Source organism: Mytilus edulis, chromosome 1, assembly GCF_963676685.1.
Source record: "Mytilus edulis chromosome 1, xbMytEdul2.2, whole genome shotgun sequence".
In the NCBI taxonomy this organism is placed as follows: Eukaryota; Metazoa; Mollusca; class Bivalvia; order Mytilida; family Mytilidae; genus Mytilus; species Mytilus edulis.
In genome coordinates this window covers 86,494,630-86,514,909 of record NC_092344.1, presented here as the reverse complement: position 1 = coordinate 86,514,909, position 20,280 = coordinate 86,494,630, and the positions used below count along the sequence as shown (strand labels likewise).

At 32.2% G+C, this 20,280-nt stretch overlaps 2 protein-coding genes across 2 annotated transcripts; both read right to left on the bottom strand.

Moving 5' to 3' along the window:
• Positions 1-2,766: 2,766 nt before the first annotated feature.
• LOC139489033 (uncharacterized) lies at positions 2,767-4,491 on the bottom strand. The gene has a single exon (XM_071275164.1). It carries the CDS (start codon positions 4,489-4,491, stop codon positions 2,767-2,769), a length of 1,725 nt encoding a protein of 574 aa, XP_071131265.1.
• A 602-nt stretch (positions 4,492-5,093) lies between these two features.
• Positions 5,094-18,996, bottom strand: LOC139493547 (pyruvate dehydrogenase E1 component subunit beta, mitochondrial-like). The gene is made up of 12 exons (XM_071282033.1): positions 18,871-18,996; positions 14,959-15,021; positions 14,103-14,210; positions 13,322-13,384; positions 12,057-12,092; positions 11,459-11,521; positions 10,890-10,934; positions 10,145-10,322; positions 8,809-8,919; positions 7,750-7,841; positions 7,254-7,395; positions 5,094-6,377 (listed from the first exon to the last, which is right to left on the bottom strand). Exons 1-12 carry the CDS (start codon positions 18,901-18,903, stop codon positions 6,229-6,231), a joined length of 1,083 nt encoding a protein of 360 aa, XP_071138134.1. The 5' UTR covers positions 18,904-18,996; the 3' UTR covers positions 5,094-6,228.
• Between the last annotated feature and the right edge of the window lie 1,284 nt (positions 18,997-20,280).

Below are 20,280 nucleotides of genomic sequence, written 5' to 3'. Positions count from 1 at the left end.
AGGTCCGGCTTGTATACTGGTAACCATAATATTGTAATCAAATACAGCAAACCAGTGCCTGAAAATATAAAACAAAAACAGAAGCAACTATTCTCATAGGGAGGGCGGGCGAGTTTGGATATTTTAACTTATTTGCGTAACACTTGCTTTCTTGTCGACAGCAAATTAACAAGTGCCCGATACGGGAATTCCAAAATTCTATTCTAGCTGATACGGGAATTCCAAAATTCTGATTCATGCTGCGATCGCCGCTATGGCCATGCCGAATATGGCATTGAGCTACAGGCTGCAACGCCCAGGACTTCAACATAGTTTAGAAATACGTCAACAACTCTTGATCGTTGTTCTTCATCTCATTGTTATTCGTTCAGTATTGATATAGGGTCTTCTTCTATGAGTATTGCAATTAATTGAGATTATAAAAATTTTATATTTTCAATAATCTGGTTTAATTCAATCAAATATTCGTGTGGGTGCGTACCTTTAATCACAAAGTAATTAAAAATTCATCTAGAGTTGTCTCTCTTTATCTGTTGTTTTACCGTAATTCACAAATACCAAAATTAACATTATACAGACTTTCTGTATATTATACTCATTTGTGTAGAGGTTCCATCCTCTGTTTTTCATTTATAACTTTTACAACTAATACAAAAACAATCCTTTGAATTAAACATACATTTTATTACACCAACTTGTATTTACATTTTCATGACTAGAATATACATTTTTACTTTGTGGCATTACTTTGGCTACAGAGTATTTTATAATATTTTGTTGAGGCGCCAGGGTGACTACCGATTACCTATACATAATGGCTATCAGCTGACCTATGTTGACATAGTGTCATAAAACCCCTGGTAGTTAAACACGGTTACACCACCACCTACCATGGGGAGTGACCGGGGAAAACACTCGTATTACCAATGCTCCAGTTATTAGTGCCCCACCTGTTGGCAGGTGTAGGCCTCCCCTCTATAAGATGAGGTGGAGGAGGTCCCAGAGTTACCCATCAGTAGACCCCACCGTTACCACTAACCACATTTTCCAAACCTGCAAATTGTAGAACTTGTCAGGCCCAGAGCAAGGGCCGAGTGAAATAATCCCCCAATCACTACCAGTCTCCCTGGACCGCCACATGAGAGCCCCAGTCAGCTACCAAATCTGACTGGGGTTCTCACCTCCACAAAATTTTCATTATTGAATCATTGGAAAAGTTGATTTTGTTGTGCGTAGGAAAGACTCAACCCCCCCCCCCCCACCCCCCCCCCCCTTGTATATTATTTAAGAAAACCTGATTTCCAGTTTGTGACAAATGAGTTCCATCTGTTCTGTATAAAGACACTTCACTTGCTCTAATGTTCTCATGTAATATAGCTTTCCCCCCGTTTTCTATTACAAAGTTTTTGACCACTGAATTCACTCTTTTTCTCTTCTGTTCGATTATTGCACCCGCATTCAAGGGGGCAAAATGCCAGTATCTGCGCTGTAGCATTGAAGACCATATTATAATAACATTTTAAAATAAAGCCTTGTAACGTAGGATAGAACATTTTACATTTTCCATTAAACCCTTCCCTGTCAATTCTAAATCTGTCAAATCATTAGCTCCACAGTGAATTATTATAAAATGAGGAGAAGGTAAACTTTTTCTTTTTGCGTCCAGTAGGGAGTCCAAATCTTTAATCTGTAAACCAGGTTGCCCAATCCAGTATGTTGTTACACCTTTTGACCCCAGTCCAAGGTTGTTCTTACCATATTTCTTCGCCTCTACGTTGGCCCAATGAACAAGGGAACTTCCAACAATCCATAAAATCTTGGGACCTGTGAAAACCTTTAGCTTGTTAGCTTTTTGAAACTAGAAAAATTGTAACCTAATATAGCGAGAATAAGCATGCGATTTCCATCTGCCTAATCTCATAATTACCTCCTCTGAGACCCCCTGCCTGGCTAGTTCCGTGGCTCCCCCAATTCTAAAACTATGTGACCTAAAATGGCCTTTACTAATACGAAGAAAATGTAAAGCTTTTTCCAGTATACTACTGAATTGGTATCTAGTTAAAGGCATACCAGTATAATGGATAAACAAATCTGTATTGTTACAGGTAGGTCGTACCTTTAAATATTCGTTAATGAGTCGTACCGGACAGTAGTTTTTTCCGTTCTCAGCTATCAACAAAGTAACAGACTTTCCCTTTTGGTCAGTTTTTGACCACCTTACTCTTAGCTCCAGGACTTTTCTCCTTACTAAAATATCAGAAATTGTTAAGTTGGAGCCATTTATAACAGACTTGGATTTTGAAGTAGTGATTTCCCCTACTCTTAGCAAACCAAAGAAGGCAACAGAAAAAACTGCTGAAAATAAAGCAGCTTCATATTTATTCTTACATACTTTATCTAAACAACTAATCATATCTGATAACAATTGCACTGTAATTGGTGCTCTAATGCCATTACGTTTTCCCCCTTGAATTCTTTTTATTCCTTCTAATGCCTTTCCAATTATAAAGAATTTTGTAGTATCCTGTATCCCTTGAATTTTATGATGGTATGAAACTCCTGATATATAAGATGATATGGTTCCCCCCGAAAGACCCTGTACTGACAAAAAAGCTATAAAATTTAACAAATCATTGACTGGCACCGGCCAATCCTGTTTCAATTTATAAGATGGTCTAAAAGTACAAAGTTTTGACAGAGCCAAATTGTATGATTTTTGTGTATTTTTGGACACACCTTGATTGACAATATAATCAGCCACCTGACTTAAATGTTCCAGATCTGTGTTGGAATTTTGGTTGGCCACTGGTCTGCTTCTGGAGCTAGGCTTCTGAACTTCCCCCACTGAGAACGAGAAAGACAATCAGCAATTTGGTTTTGTTTTGAAGGGATATAAATTGCCTTAACTAATGTATTATTTTTTAAGTTCATTAAAACCATCTGTCTTACTAAAGTCATAACTCTACTTGACTTGCTAGTTTTCATATTAATGATTTGAACAACCGCCTGATTATCAACATGAAAAATAACTTTTTTGTTAACAAAATAGGATTCCCAGGACATAAGAGCAGCTACAACTGGAAACAACTCTAACAATGTCATATCTCTGGTGATTCCAGTCTCAACCCAATGTTTTGGCCATGTGCCTTGGGCCCACTGACCTGCAAAATAGATCCCATACCCGCCTTTGGACCCCCCTGCACTATCAGTGAACAACTCTAATTTTTCATTTGAAACCCATACATTGTCTGTTATTACAGTTACACCATTGTATTGTTTTAAAAAGTCTAACCAAACTTCTAAATCTGCTTTCATCTGCTTGTTTACTCGGATTTTGAAATATGATTTTCTTACCCCAATTGTTGAATTTATGAGTCTGCGACAGAAGGTGCGGCCTGGAGCAACTACCTTACAAGCAAAATTCAGGAGCCCAAGAAGGGATTGCATATCTTTAAGAGTTATTTTAGAACTGTCCAAGGTATCTCTGATTTTTTGTGAGAGTTTGACAAGTTTTTCATTTGGAAGTCGCTTGATTAAATTCTGTGTATCAAATTCTATACCCAAAAACATAAGTAATGTAGTCGGCAAAGTAGTCTTGTCACTAGCAAGAGGAATACCTATTTTGTTGCGTACCTCTTGGAATAACTTCAAAGTATTGCCAACTTTTGATGTTTGGCTCGACTCGACAAAAAGAAAATCATCTAAATAATGGAGGATATCATCATTTCCGCTTTTTAGCTGTATTATCCAATGCAAAGATTTTGCAAATTTCTCCCACAGGGCACAACTTATTGAGGCCCCCATAGGGAGCATTTTATTAAGATAATATTCACCCTGAAATTTTATCCCCAACAAGTCAAAATCGTGCGGGGCAATTGGCAACAAACGAAAAGCCGCTTTTACGTCACACTGACTTAATCGGGCAAATGTTTTGTGTCTATTAATCAAACATGCTGCTTCGTCCACTGAACTGTACTGCACTGAACAATGATCTTTATCAATAAAATCGTTTATTGAATTATTCTCAGGATAGGATAAATGTTGAATAAGTCTGAAATCCCCATCCTTTTTTGGCACTAGCCCCATTGGTGATACCTGAAGTGTGGGAAAAGGTGGGTATCTGAAAGGACCAGCTTTGCGACCAAGTTTAACTTCCTTCATTAATTTTTCTTTAAAAATTTTGGGTAGCTGTAATGCACTTTTTAAATTGGAACTCTCCCTTGGTTCCCTAGAGCCAAAATATTTTAAAGAAAAACCGTATTTGAAACCAGATATAATTTCATGTGCTACATTGTTAAGTGGGTAGAATTCTAAATAATTTTCCAAGACTGATACTTTTATAGGAGTATTTCCCAATGAATAAAAATTAATACTTTTTGTTATTTCTTCCTTGCGCCCGGTTATTACATTGGGCTTTTCTGTGTTTGCCACTGCATATTTCACATATGTGTTTAAACCTACAACGAGGGAAGTAGGGACAGTCAGTACCATTATTATAGTATTTACATGACATATTTACACTTCCACTAGTTACCTGTGATTTTTGATGTGTTCTATTGTTTGGAAGTGTAGCTGCATTTGAATTATAATTACCACGATTTTGTGTATCTGTTCTATAACCCTGTGATTGCACTGACACACTGTTGTGTACTGTGGGAGATGTGATGTGTAATAGCCAATATTCACCGTGTATATTTCCCCAAGATAAATTAGGATTCTTTTCTATTTTTAGCCTAAATTGCTCGTCATAGGTAGCCCAGTTTTCTGACCTAGTTGCCGCTAATCTTATATCGCGCATATATTTTAACAATTCCTGTGCCCGTGTGTTGTATTTCTCAATGTAGACACTCATAAAAATCATGAATGCTGAAGTCCATTCATTTATTGACAAATAAACCCCCCGACGATCTTTTTTCAATGCAAATTTTCCCCCTTTTTAATTTCAAATCGCCCTCGTCAACCACTTCCATTTCTTTTTGCGTTCTCAAAAGAGAATGAAGCTCTATAAATTTTCTTTAATTTTAAAAGACATGTGTTCCCCCACTGTGTCATGAACGCTAGATTCTTGTGACGGAGTGAAATCAACGGAATTATTTTAATTTTCACATGAGCCAAATATTGAAACAAATGATACAAATATTAAAACAAATGATACAAACGTCAAGCATAAAATAAATCAACAAATGTGATGTTTTGAACCAATTTATCCAATTATACTGCAATAACTTTCAAACAGAAAAGAATATGAACAGACTTCAGTTTCACTTTTTCGTTAAATCCACAGTATTCTGCTAACAACTGACAATTATTTAATCATTATTGTGATAATGTCTTCTCCAAACTAATCCCATTTTATCATTACTATAATTTTTTGGTTCAAATCATATCTAAATCCAGGCTTAAAGTTCAAGGTTTAATTGTAGAAAATTTGATATGTAAAACAGAAAAGCCTTCCTCATTGTGTTCTTGTTGTTATCATTTCAAACAAGAGTATGTTAAGTCAGCAACTAGAGTATGTTAACACAATTACACAACTAAAAGTTTGGTAGTACGTTATTTTGATGAAACATACCTGTCATAACTTGGGAAACTAGGGCAAACAAAAATTCAGTCAGGTCAAAATATAAAACATGAGGTACACACTGCCATTGGGTACAGAACATTTCTAGCAGTTAAAATTAAATCCAGTCACTGGTTTAAAAGGAGTTGATGCAACACAGTGCAGATGAATAACATAATCAAATCAAATAAAATTAGTCACTTTAAACCTCACTAACCCATTTTGCCAAGTAAGGCATATAATAACATAAAACACATTGGAACATACTTTCCCCATAACTAATATCTAAATTATGCTCTTTTTCATACCTTGGTTTCTAAAGAAAGTAACACAATTTTAAGACTTTATTACTGACATCACTTATAGTTAACACATATTAATCTTCAAGAGATTCAACAGAATATCATAAATAAAAAATAACAGCTACATTTGATAAAATTTTATCTACAGGAAATCAACCCGACTAAAAAAATAACCTGTAACAGATGAACTTTTATAAAAAGAATGTACTTCATATTAGACACTGAGCAATTTAACAGTAATCTTTTCAAAACATGAAGTCAGTCTATGCTCACACTAAAACAATTCTATTATAAGTTATATCTCCAATTTCAACTGATTTCCTAAGTAAGTCCCAACAGTTAAAAATCCCCTAAAGTGAGTATTTGTTAGGATATATTCAGCGACTTTTTGACTGCTCCAACAATGTTATGAGTTTGAGGAAATGAATTATCTTCTAACTGTTTAGCATATGGTGTAGGTAAGTCAGCTCCTGTAACACGTAATACTGGTGCATCAAGGTAATTAAAGGCTTGACCTACAAAATAAGTTTTCTATTACAACATTTATTGGTACCACACATACTTCAATAAAGATATTTTCAAAGTTGATTTTTTTCTCTTACACATATTTAAAGTATAAATAATGATAACATTAATTCTTTTTCTATCTGTAAACAAATAAGCATACAGTAAATTTAGACATTATTGTGTGCAATTATTAATGCCACATTTGAAAAATGGAAAAAAATGCGAGATTAAATATTGGGATATCATGAAAATCTGCATACAAATATATGTATCAGATATAAGAATGTGAGTTCTTATTATTGTGATACTCATTGAGTCGCATTATTCCTGTCAATAAAAATCTCGCAATAATTTCTTAATTTACAGAATTTAATTCTCTCTTATGAAAATTTTCATAAAATAGTATAAAATTTATGAAATAAGGAAAATTAATTTATGCTTCTATTTGTTTTTCAACTTTTGATGCATGAAATTACTGAACATGTTGCTTTCATTTTAAAGTTACTAGGAAGATACCTCTGCTTGTAGACTATCAGTCCAGAGCATATCATAAGCTTAGTAGTTAGTGCTTTGGTACTGACATGATTGATAACAAACCTTTCTAAAATTGTCTTTTTTAAAATTTTTAAAGGTTTCAACTCCTTCAGTCAAAGTTGACCATAAATGGATTTGGCCATTTTTTTAAGGTATTTTTTTGTCATATAGCTCTGCAACTGTTTCAGTTTGTACAAATCCTCAGCTTTCATTTATTCAACTGTGAGCATTCTTAATGCATGTAAATCCAGAAAAGCTCTTCAAATGCATGAAATTATTGAACATGTTTTTTTTATGTGTTGTTTTCATTTTATAAGAGAAAGATAAGAGTATTTACTCTAACAACTTACTTTCTATCACTCTGGCACATATTTCAGATCCAATTCCACACTGAGGCCATCCACCCTCCACGGTTACTAAATGGTTTGTTTTCATCACTGATTTTACAATTGTTTCTTCATCCATTGGACGAATTGATCTTAAATTTATAACCTAAAAACAAAGTTCTAATTTATTTTTTAGGTCAAAGCATACAAATTTATGGCATGAATATTCATCTTAATGAGGCAGTATCTACAAAATTCATGTTTTCATGTGATACCATTGTTGCCTTATTCATAGATCTAAATAAAAAAATATATTTCATGTCAAATTCAGAAATTAAAAGCCCTGATTTATTATGCAAAAGTATGTGATTCTGAACAGGGATAAAAAAATTGGGTTAAACAATCTTACTAGCACATGTGCTCGGAGATCTTATTTTTCTGAAAAACAATGTGAATTCTAATTGTGTCCATCTGGCATAATTACCAAACATCATCTTTCTCTGTTAAAAAAAAATATTACCTCACATTCCACACCTTGTCCTGCTAATTCATTGGCTGCCTCTAAACAATGTCCTACATATCTACTGTGTGATACTAATGTTATGTGGTTACCTAAAGAGTACAAGCATAAGCTATTAACAAACCATTCAATAACATTGCAGGAGAAAGAAGCTATGGAGTATCAAATAAATAAATGGGGAATGTGTCCATTTGACACAGATGATGCTTGCATATCATATAAAGTTATGTGACGAAGAACATTACAATTTGTTCTTGATCTGAGTTTTGTAGTAATTATCATTGTGAATAAGTTTCATAACATTTGGTTGAGGCTATCTGAAGTTAAAGAATGGAAACAAAATATTTAGCATTTTTTTTCATTTGTAAAGGGGCATAACTCTTAAACAGTTAAATTGATGCCACATAAATTCGAAATTGATCTGTGATTTGTGGTAATAATCATTGTGTATAAGTTTCATAACATTTGGTAGAGGCAAACTAAAGTTTGAGAACTTGAATGAGAAATTTAGCAATTTTCCATTTGTAAAGGGGAATAACTCTAGAACGGTTAAAGTGACACCACCAAAATTCAAACTTGATCTGTGTTTTGTGGTAATAAGCATTTTGTACAATGTTTAATGCCCCCTCAGCTCTAAGCATCAAGATTCCATCTGACATATGAAATACTAACCTTGGTATGGATGTATGTATATACAGTTGACATTGGTAAAACTTAATGCCCCCTCAGCTTTAAGCATCAAGATTCCATCTGACATATGAAATACTAACCTTGGTATGGATGTATGTATATACAGTCGACATTGGTAAAACTTAATGCCCCCTCAGCTCTAAGCATCAAGATTCCATCTGATATATGAAATACTAACCTTGGTATGGATGTATGTATATACAGTCGACATTGGTAAAACTTAATGCCCCCTCAGCTCTAAGCATCAAGATTCCATCTGACATATGAAATACTGACCTTGGTATGGATGTATGTATATACAGTTGACATTGGTAAAACTTAATGCCCCCTCAGCTCTAAGCATCAAGATTCCATCTGACATATACTAACCTTGTCTTTCTATTTTAGCTTTTCCTATAGGAATAACGAAATCTTCTGACATAGCTTCATCAGACATGTCAAATGATGTTCCATACATAATCTCATTCTCTAAAAATACAACTGGAAAGAAAAAAAAACATCTTAAATCAATTTTATTTAAAGTAATAGTCACACCATTTACACAGAAATATCTACACTAAAATGTACGAAAATCAGTTTTTTTTGTTCCTTGTTGTTAATTTTCTATTTTGGCAGTGATGTTCCTTTGACACCATCTCATGGTGTTTATATTTTTCAACTTAGAAAACATATGACAAACAGAATAGCATATCCAAAATTTTAAAGTGTTGTTTATTAAGCCTGTAAATGTAGATACGATCAGAATAAATATAGCACTCCTTGGGATAAACTTATTTTAAAATGTTAACAATTCAATACTGTAATTAGATCTTTGAATATTATTTTCATCCATATAAATATTGTTTGTTATCAGAAAATTTAAACAAAACTAAATACTGTTGTTCACATATGTACATTCACAATTCTACAATCTGTTAATACCTCTATTTTGACATTGTTTTCTGTGACTTTAATGAAGTCTTTACACTAAATCTGTTGTATGCTGGATGTGTAGTGATTGATATTTAAGTCCAAGATGCATGATTTTTATTAATTTTTATTGGCTTTAAACTAGCTACATGTATCAGAAACTCCACATACTCTCAGATCTGTACTTTGTGTCTTTTGAGTTTTTGTCGGGGTTTTGATTTGCTTTGTATCTAATGAGTTAAGCCATTTTCAACTGATTGATTGATTGTTGGTTGATATAAGTCAAGTGGAAAATATACCATGTGTGTAAAGTATGAGCCATTTCAACTGATTTTCATAGTTTGTTCTTAAGTTGTACTGTTAAACCAATGTCCCAGGTATATTTCAGGGAAGAGTTTGGTCCAGCAAACATGTTAAACCCATTCTGTATATGCCTGTCCAAAGTAAGAAGCCTGTAATTCTAGTTTGTCATTTGTTTCTGTATATTATACTTTTGTTTGGTTAATTAATCAGGCTGTTAAGTTTTCTCATTTGAAGTGTTTCAGATTTGTCTTTTCAGGTCTTTTAAAGCGATCTATGCATTATAGGTTTTACACTTTGTTGAAGGTCATAAGGGGACTTATAGTTGTTAATGTCTATGGCATTTGGTCTTTGTTGAAGAGAGTTGTTTCTTTAGAAATTATACAGATTCTTTTTAAATTTACTTTGTTATCCTAAAGCTTCAGTCATTGCTATTTTAGAACCTTTCAATTACCTGCAAAAAATTAAGATTTTGATAACTTCCCTTCATACAGACCTGGGTTAGGATCTCTAATTGCTGCTTTTAATAACCCTTTACAATCTTCTGAAGAGAATGGGGATAATACTTTTAGTCCTGGACAAGTACTGTACCATGAAGCAAAGCACTGTGAATGTTGGGCTCCAACACCAGCTGCAGCTCCATTTGGTCCTCGAAAGACAATAGGGACTGGAACCTGTCAAAACAATTATGAAAATTTGATTTAATATATAGTTTAAGGTGAGACTGGATCTCACTTATACACAACAGTACAGACAATATGATGAATGTTAAGATATCTCTCTGATCATTCATTGGAAGCTATGACAGAAGTGCAAACTAATGATATCATTCTAATTCTAGTGTTTTGTGTGATATAGTGTAAAAGCAAACTAAAACTTTTTGTTGATGTAAACATGTGAAAATTTGAGAAGTAATATAACATTGTATACACAAATGTATAATAACAGATGTCATGGCAAGAACTACTCTGTCACCTGTTCTCATTTTCCTACAACCTCTTGTAACTTTTGAAAACATTCTCTTGTTATTAATTGAAGATATAAGAGTCGAAAAATATTTTCAAAATCAACAAAATATAAAAAGGTTGATATGGATGATATAACATTACCAAATCAATTCTTGTCAACAATTTCAATAGATGATATAAAAATGTACAAAACTTAAAAGTTAACAGCCACAGAAATGTTTGTTTGTATACTAGTTTGTCTGGTTACTAGAGCCTTCTCGTATAATAGCTTACCTGCCCTGCTGACATATAAAATGTTTTAGCTGCTGAGTTGATCACCTGAAATTTAAAAGTATATAAATCTGATCACATTGATTATACAGATGAGGGAAACTTGCTTTTCCTGAATCCATTTTGACACACAATGATGTATAAATTTAATTAGCAGTAGTTCTATATTAAAAAAACAATTATTATTCTATTGATCCTGTATAGGAAGGATTTTAACTAGACTGAGCCATAATTCAATTCTATAGCTTAAATATACTTCATTCAAACAATAAATCTTTGAATTGAATTGTTATCATTTGTCAATAACTCAGAATAACTTCAAATTCAACATCATGTAACGAAAAATTATCTAAAGTTATCAACAGTGCTTTTTTTTGTTTTATGCATTTTTGTTTTTTGTTTTAAAAAAACCTAAATATTTTGAAATGAGGTACAAGATAAAATAAGAATAATTTTTCAGTTATTAAGCATAAGATTAATTATAGGTTTTCAAGTGTAACTGTTTATATTAAAATACAGATAATTATTGTTAAAAATAACAGAAGAAAATAAAATTAAAGAATATACCATACCTGATCTATTGCTTGCATGGAGAAATTAAATGTCATGAATTCACATATTGGTTTCAAGCCTGCCTGAAAAAAAAAAATTACATCTACAGTTAGATGGTAAATAAAGTGATCTTGATTTTATGTATTATTATAGTCATTCAAATTGCTTATTTTGTAACCATTTAAATTCTGTGCATTTGTGTTTATTTCCAATTATATTGTACTAGAAAGGAATAATTCTTGCTACTATAAAATGTAAACGCTCATCAGAATGCTCATAGGTGTATTACAAAATAAACAGGACAAACAGCTACTGTTACTTTCCAGATAATGCTTAATCCAATGTAGTGATAAGAATAAAGGCATGCTGTAAACTTTAAGGTTCCCAACTAATTTACACGTTAATGCTACTATCAAGTTTAAAAATCAACTAATTTATTTTATGTACAATGATCAAATTGTTCATACAGATTAAGATGGGTTGCTTCCCCTGAATAAATGTCAATATGGACCGTTGTAGCATTTAAATATTACAGACTTAACATGAGGGGAGTTATCTCATATATTTGAACTAATAATAAATTCAAGATGTATGATTTATTTAGTTTATAAATATTACCATAGCTGCTCCTACTGCAATACCAGCAAAACCCATCTGCAAAACAAAATGTCAGAAAATTTCTAGATGAAATAATACAACAAACAATATAGAGGCATGAAGATACAGTTACATACTGTCTATTTAAATAATCCTGAAACATCAATAAAGGTAGAAATTAACATTTCACAAAGCTGCTATTTTTAAATCTCAACTTGTGACATTGAGGTTGTTATTTTGAAAATCAAATATGCAAGAATAATATAATAATGTTGGGTTTGTCAATTATCTAATCCCATTGTAATTACTTCAAAATCTAGAAATTCAAGACCCCAAACAATTTACATATAATTGGATAGTAAAATAAAGTTCCTTTGAAAAACTGAAAATTATGAAACACAAAATAATTAACTTTCCCCATTTGTGAAACTTCTATTTTCTGATTTACAGTAACTGATAATTGCAGTATAAAAGTAAAATTTAATCAGTGGATTAATAATTTGAATTTGAAACAAGAAATATAGATTCCTACACTGCAACAAGTGTATTACAATATATCTCCACTCGAGACAAGTTAAATTTTATTATTTAAAGCGTGAGGCTTGCCGAGCATTTTAAATAATTAAATTTAACTGTCGAGAATAGAAAAATATCGTAATACACGAGTTATAGTGTCAGAATCTGTTTCTCTAATGACTTTAATCATTCTTTTTCAAAGATTTTCAGAAACTTGTGTTCTTTATATGCGACGTCATCAGGCAAGGTCGCCTTTTTTCCTGACATCACAATAGGAAAATTGAAAAGAAAACAAAACATTATGACGTCATATAAATCAAATTTCGACTAATCATTTGCTGATTTTTCACTAGTGAGGAAAAATATTTTTCTCACACCAGTCAGGAAATGAGAAAATAGCACAAAAATTAGAGAAACAACAATTTTATTATTAAGAGATTGGTGAATGAATTTCGTATTTCAATTAAAAGAAATGAATGCAAACTTTAATTATGTGATAATTTTAAAACATTTTGTTACATTTTCCCACATTAAAACTTTAACAACAAATTTTAGAATTTACAATACATCATTCTGAGTTTCTTAATTATCTCCCCTTACATGGAAAAAGTATGAAAAAAAACACCAAAAAAACATTTAAATATTTCTCTGAGACAGCAATTCTGGTATTTGTGTGCACTTTATCTGTGTTAAGTTTGACTTATAATAAAGCCTGTCATAATTAAAGTTTTGGCTAGGTGAGCTTAAATTTGTTTTTAAATTTAACAAACCTCAGTAATAGGAGTATCTATTACTCTCTTGTCTCCATATGTCTTGTGTAATCCTCTGCTAACCTGTAATCATAAAAGAAAATTTCAGAGAAAAAAAATATCTTCTTTATATCACATTTACATAAACAAAAGAACCAGTAGTAGAAGACAGCTATGAGAGATGAAATCTGCTGAATTTTGTTTCGCTCTAGAAATTACAGGATAAAATATTTAGGTACACATGCTTTTTGATAAAATAAGTTATGTTTGATAATCTAGAGCTTCAAGTTTGGTTGTTTTCCATCTACTACTAACATCAGATACATTTATTGCATATACAACAAATAAATGTAAAATAAATCAAAACTTTTTTTCTTTTCTTTTGGTTTATGATGATGGCAGTTTTTCATTTTTGGATAAATTCACTAGTTTTAACAGGTTTGTACATCGTAACATTGAGGCGTAGAACATAAAGCTTTAATAACTGGAACATAGAAGAACATTTAAGTAGCCGTGTAGATATTTACAGCTAAGGCCATTATCCTGCTAATAATCTTTTCTTTCACATGTTTTACAAAGAAGTTCTCAACATTACAAGAAAGTTTCTATTTAATATTATAACACTATAGAATTTATTCCAATTATCCATAATAATATTGATGAAGGATAACTGTTCAATCAGGAACAACAAGGACTTTTCAAGGAAAAATTAAAGCATTTAATTTATATATCATTGTATTTTGAATTAGCAAGTTTTCAATGGTTCAAACTGATTTCAATTTTGTGAGAATATATTAAGAACCTTGTAGGCACCATCATACAATGCAACTTCCTCTCCCAATAGAAAAACTTTATCATCTCTTTTGATTTCTTCATCTATAGCAGCATTCAAGGCATCCCTGACAGTTAACTGTAAAAACAATCATTTAGATTTATTTGTAATTGAATGTGCTAAAATTAGATATTATTAATTAAAATTTTGGCACAGACAAAGGTCAGTCAATGACAGGCAAACATTGGATGTGAACTGAATGATAACTTAGTTTTAGATAGATGATTTTTTTAATAGTTATTATTGGCTTTCAAATAGCTTTCAGTAACGCCAATTACTCTCAAATCTTTTGTTTGAGTGACAACGTCTTTATTCTTTTGTGCTTTGTATTATTCTAATGAGTTAAAGCTCTTTTCAACTGATTTTTATAGTAATGTTGAGCTGCGTCACCACTGTCCAAGATTAGCGGTGTGGGTTAGGGCTTACAAACATGTTAGGAGTCTGTAATTTGGTGGTTGTCTTTTGTTGCTGTACATTTGTATATCCTATTTCTTTTTGTTCATGGTTTTGTTAATAAAAAAGTAACCCCTGCTAAACATATGTGGTAAAAAGGAAGCTGATGTGTGATGGATGTAAGACCACTGCTGGGTTTATTTTCTAATTTGGATTTAAAATATACTATTCTACCACTCTTCTGACACGCTTAGCCACAGACCCAGCAGCCCAGACATGTAAAATTGCTTTGACTTTGAGGTCCGTAAAAATCATCTCTACAAGTTAAGCTAACAGAATCTAACTGAACTTTCCCAAATTTGAGCTCTGTGCCTGCTGATTTAAAAGTTTTTCATGAAGACTGTTCTACACAAATGACTTAATGTAAATTTACCTGAGATCCAGCTCTAACTGTCGTTGTGGAAAACTGTTTATTGAAACTTTTCAATGGCACTTTCTGTAATTGTAAATCAAAATGCTCAGACCCAAATTAAAATACTGTTTATTTTTTTCAAAGCCAACCTACACAATGGTCCTTTGGCCAAAAAATATACACTTTTGCATGTTAAAAAAATTCAGAAAAATTTTACGCTGATACATTTTTGTATATATACATGAGGTAATTTGAACATGCAATTGCATGATGATAGGTTTATGATTTTCAATGTTTGACAAGTTCTACACTCAATTTGCATACATCTTCTTATAAAAAATTTGAGAAATCACTCCAGCAGAAATTGGATTTGTAGTCAAATAAGAAAGCTCTCAAAACTTACTTTTTGAATGATTTTTTTGCAATGCAATAAAATACTTAAGGTTTTGCATAAAACTTGGTGTCAGTTTGTGCAGGAAACAAGCATATATATGTAAGTATAATTGGAAAAGACAGATAATGAAATTCACAGTAGAGTGTCATTTCACAAATTGCCAAAATTTGCCATTTCCCAGTAAGAAGACGAAATAATTTCATGAATTTACAGTTGGCCTACTTGGAAGCCTGCTACAAAAGGTTCTGATAACAGAAATAAGCATGTCATACATCTTTTTGTTGATTATTTCATGTCCATGTAGATTTTTCATAGAGAAGTGCATGTTGTTATGGTACAGCCATCTGTGGCATCAGAAGTTTCTCATGTATAAATGCTGTATATTACACAAAACAATCTGGATATTGCATAATTTTTTTTATCGTACAAGTTTTCATCTGTACCACTTTGTAGTGTTACAAGTTGACCTTTCGTTGTAAGAGTTATCTAAAGCTTATTACCAATGGACCAATCCCCTTTTCAAAAAAGATATGGTACTAATGCATTTTTATGAGGGTAGTAATGGGGTACCTTCATGACGAATAATGGTAAAAATTCTTGCCAATTGATGTTAACGATAATTTTTGGTGCATGACGGTAATATGTACTTTTATTTCAGGGATTGAACTTGAGACTTTGGTAATTGTAGCCCACAGCTTAAATTTTGTAGCCCTGATATACAGTCCTATACAAGATAAGCAGAAATTTAAGTAGCCCACACCAAATATTAGGGCCATTGGCGAGCAGGCCCCTGCTAATTTCAAACCCTGTAATTAGACGATAAAAAAAATCGAATGATTTTGACGAATCACATTTATTGATTCCAAAAATAATGGCAATGATAATTATTTGGGACCTCTGACAAATCACGATAAGGATATTTTGACGAATCACAGTAAAATTTTAATCCATTTGACGCTAACAGTAGTCGAAAATGACTATTTGACACCTAACATTAAATAATGTGCCCTTGAATCAAAGCTAGGACATAATAAATTAAGTGAGTAATCATAGTTTTGTTACGATAATACAGACAGCATGTTAATTAGCTTTTGAATCATAAATGTAACTGTTTAAACTGATTACAGTGAGCATGTAAAAACAATTATAAATGTTGTAACTGTAAGTGTTACAGCAAGCAGTATAATGCATAAAGTTGCCGTCAGCTGAAATTTGTAGCGGTTATCGGTAAAAATAATCTAAACTATCAACCACGTTTACTCATGATATAGTTTTTCACATTCCATTCATGAATCGCCAAAAGAAAAACCACTACTGACCTACCTTTTAAGTGATTGCACTGTGATAATCCTGACCTTCACATTTTCCAAGACGATTTTGAATGGTGGAATCAGGCATTGTTTTACAGGAATTGTTTCTGTGGAGTTCAAGTTCTGAAAATTTGCATAAAGCGCGGGAAATGTTGTCACATCAATGAAATGAATATTACAGGAAACTCCGAAAGTGACGAATTTCACATGTAATCAAAGGATTATCCTCATAGAACGAAGATGGCGGAATTACAATGAAAAACATTCTGGAAAATGTGAAGGTCAGGATTATTACAGTGTGATCACTTATAAGGTAGGTCAGTAGTGGTTTTTCTTTTGACGATTTATTACAATTACAATATTTTTTTTATTTTCCAAATTAAAGGGCCCATTAAGAGCATAACATTAATTACAACATGACATAAACATTACAGAGTGATTAAAGAAACATAAAATAATAATTGAAATTCAAATGCATGAAGAAAGGATCAGTGGTCAAGGGGAGATAATTATGATATATTTTAGAGTATTTAACTAATTTTCTGATTTTCTTAGTTGCAGGCCTTTATCCAGGTATGCACATAAAATAGATAAAAATCAGCTATCTTCATTAATCATGATCCATGAAAAAAGATCATTTATATTTAAACTATCTAAACTGGGGTATTTTTTTATATAATCAGTGATATCTCTTCTGAGGTTATTGTAAATTGGGCATTCCAGAAGAAAGTGCATTTCATTTTCAATACAATTTGTATTACAATATAAACATATCCTCTCATGTCGAGGTAATATTTCATATTTACCACATACATTGGTAATTCGTTCATGTCTGCCAGTTTCTATTCTTAAACAGTGATTGCTAAGTCTGTATTTTGTTAACAAATGTTTTTGTGGGTGCTTTAAATCTAAATAATTTTCATAGTCAAATGACCTTTTGAATGAAAAATAAGTGTCCAATTTGCCTTGATTCTGTAAATAAAAATCTCGCATTTTCTCCCAATCATTTTGAAAATTTAATTTGAGCTGTTTTTTCAATACAGTGGAGTCCCCGGTGTCCGCGCGGCCCGTGTTATCGCGCATTAGCTGATTTCGTCATATCAACACAGTAACACATACAAAATCGTTCTTGTTAATGTTTTAGCCTTCCGAAGGGATAAAAAAGAATAAAATTGATAAGTTCAAGAATTAATTAATAACTGAAATCCTGTGATTTACCATATTTGGCCAATTTCCATTAAAAAAATTACATCATCAGATAAAATTGGTTTTATTTAATTCAAATTAATATCAGATTGAAATAATTTTTGCTCTGCATCCTTGGAAGTGTGTTTGGTACAAACTCAGCTATATTTTGTAGTGTAAAATCTTTCCTTTATTCCAAATAAGCTATTTTTGGAAGGCATGTGCGAAATCACCGGACATTGGAGGAACTCTCAGAACAGGGGTTTCCTTAATTTTGGACACACATTACACAAAATCTAGAGGATGAAACCATACAAACAGAAGATTTTATGAAATAAAAGTATATTATGAATGTGTTCACACAAAATTATCCAATTATTGGTTTTATCAGTTGAATGAAGTGAAGTCATAAGTCTTATGTGTGCGGATACACCGGACTGCACTGTAAGTTTTTAAATTAATTTTTTCCTAGATTTTTACATATATTTAGGTCAATATCCAATTTTTCACTGTAGAAAATGATATTAGAGAGCCATGAATTATTGGAACTAGTTTGACCTTTACTTTCCATCATTTTTTTACTCAGCATAAGCATTTTTCAATAAATTAGATGGAAATTTCTCTAGTCTATGCCAATACATAAACATATGTGTTAGCAAATTTATATAAAGAGGATATCTACGAGTGAACGCGATTGATAGTTTAGATTTTTTTTTACCAATAACTGCTACAAATTTCAGCTGATGGCAACTATAGTTACAGATCTTTTCTATCAGTATCATCACACATGATCAATCTATTTCATCTGACTATTTTTCACATTTTATCAACACTAGAGTGTGGTATTTCATTTTGTGTTTAGTAGAAACGGTCGGAAAAGTGTCAAAGTGAAAATAACGACGAGTTCACTGTAAATGTATGTTTCTGAAAACACCCAGACACCTTCAGAATGAAACCAACAAGTATCTTCCCTGACCGAAATGTTTGATCAATTTTTCTAGCATTTCGTCAGCCCAAGATACATTTTCTACTCATTAAACATACTCGCACAATTCGTTGAACTACAGCGGATGCCATATTGGATCACAGTAACCTTCACGCGATGTTCCACTGAAGAAAAAAAATCTGGATTCGTCTAAATACCTAACCAGAATATTTTCAACCGTTGTTTTCCACCAATCTCCCATCGCTCATCGAAGAGCTATCAGCCGATAGAGGGCGCATAATATAAAATACAGTCAGCCTAGTTTGATATTCTATAATTAAATAATTTATGGGAAGACTGCAGCATGATTTTATGTTTCTGCCCCCTTTTAAATTTCCAAAATATGGTCTCTTACCCTTGATAATTAAGCTTTTCCCAGATTTAAATGAAATGAAGATATAACTGAGGGTTTGGATGGGGTTAAATGTTGTAAAATGATTAAAGAATAATGCCCTTAAAAAATGAAGATTTTTTTAGCTAGAGAATAACCGGCAAAAAAATTGAAGATTAGAGACAAAAGGCGTTAATTTTTTGAAGATTAGAGAAAAAAGGGTTTAATTTTTTAAAGATTAGAGAAATAAGGGGTGAAAATTTAATGTTTACAGAATAACAGACCCCCCCCCCCCCCCCCCCCCCCCCCCCACATCTAGACCCGCATGACTACAAAAAAACTGCTATATTGAAAAAAGTAGATTTTTGGATAAAACCGTGTGTTACTGTTAGAGTGGGGTGCTCATTTTCGCCGGGGACACAATTTCGCCGTTTAAGGATTTTGAGGTGTAAAACCTTCAAAGGATGGCTGAAATGGAAGAAATGTACCCGTAAATTATATTTTTATAACAAATATAATATTTTTTTAAACTGAGACAAAATTGCGGGTCCTACCGAAAATGACCGAAAAAACGGACAACGATTTTCTGACAATTTCCTGAATAAAAAACGATTTCAAAGAAGTATTTCTAAGTAAATATTTGACTGAATGCCCTAATTTTGAATTTTTTATACCTTTGAAATGTCTGCTATTCATCTATAATGCAATTGATTTGATAAAAATTGTTAAAAGCTGCGGTTATTTGGTTTTAAATAGATGTGTAAAAACGGCGAATATGTGTCCCCCATTGACAAAACATCCGGAAATTTCAAACACCCTTTAATCTAACTTTTCAGATGATTTTCTTAAAACAAACCGGTTTTCAAGCTTAAGTATATTTTGCATTTGAAGTTATCTTCATATAGAAATATCAGTATACTTCAAAAACATTTAGACCTGAACATAAACTGTAGAAAACATGGAAAGATGTGGCGAAAATGAGCACCCCACTCTAGATCTACATTTACGCAATTCATGGTCACCAATTTGACTCAAATTTTCATATTTTATTTATAACAATGCAAAACATTTATCCAAACTATCAAAAGTGTGAAATAAACAGTTTACAGAGCATATGGTAACATAAATATTGTTATGT

What these genes read in the sequence shown, in the direction of transcription:
- LOC139489033 (XM_071275164.1), bottom strand. Translation starts at nt 4,491, where the DNA reads ATGGTACTGACTGTCCCTACTTCCCTCGTTGTAGGTTTAAACACATAT.
- LOC139493547 (XM_071282033.1), bottom strand. Translation starts at nt 18,903, where the DNA reads ATGGCATCCGCTGTAGTTCAACGAATTGTGCGA. An exon ending in TTTATATGTCAGCAGGGCAG is followed by an intron (nt 10,323 to 10,889) that starts GTAAGCTATTAT and finishes TTGTTTTGACAG; the next exon opens with GTTCCAGTCCCTATTGTCTT. An exon ending in ATGTGCCAGAGTGATAGAAA is followed by an intron (nt 6,378 to 7,253) that starts GTAAGTTGTTAG and finishes CTTATTTTGTAG; the next exon opens with GTCAAGCCTTTAATTACCTT.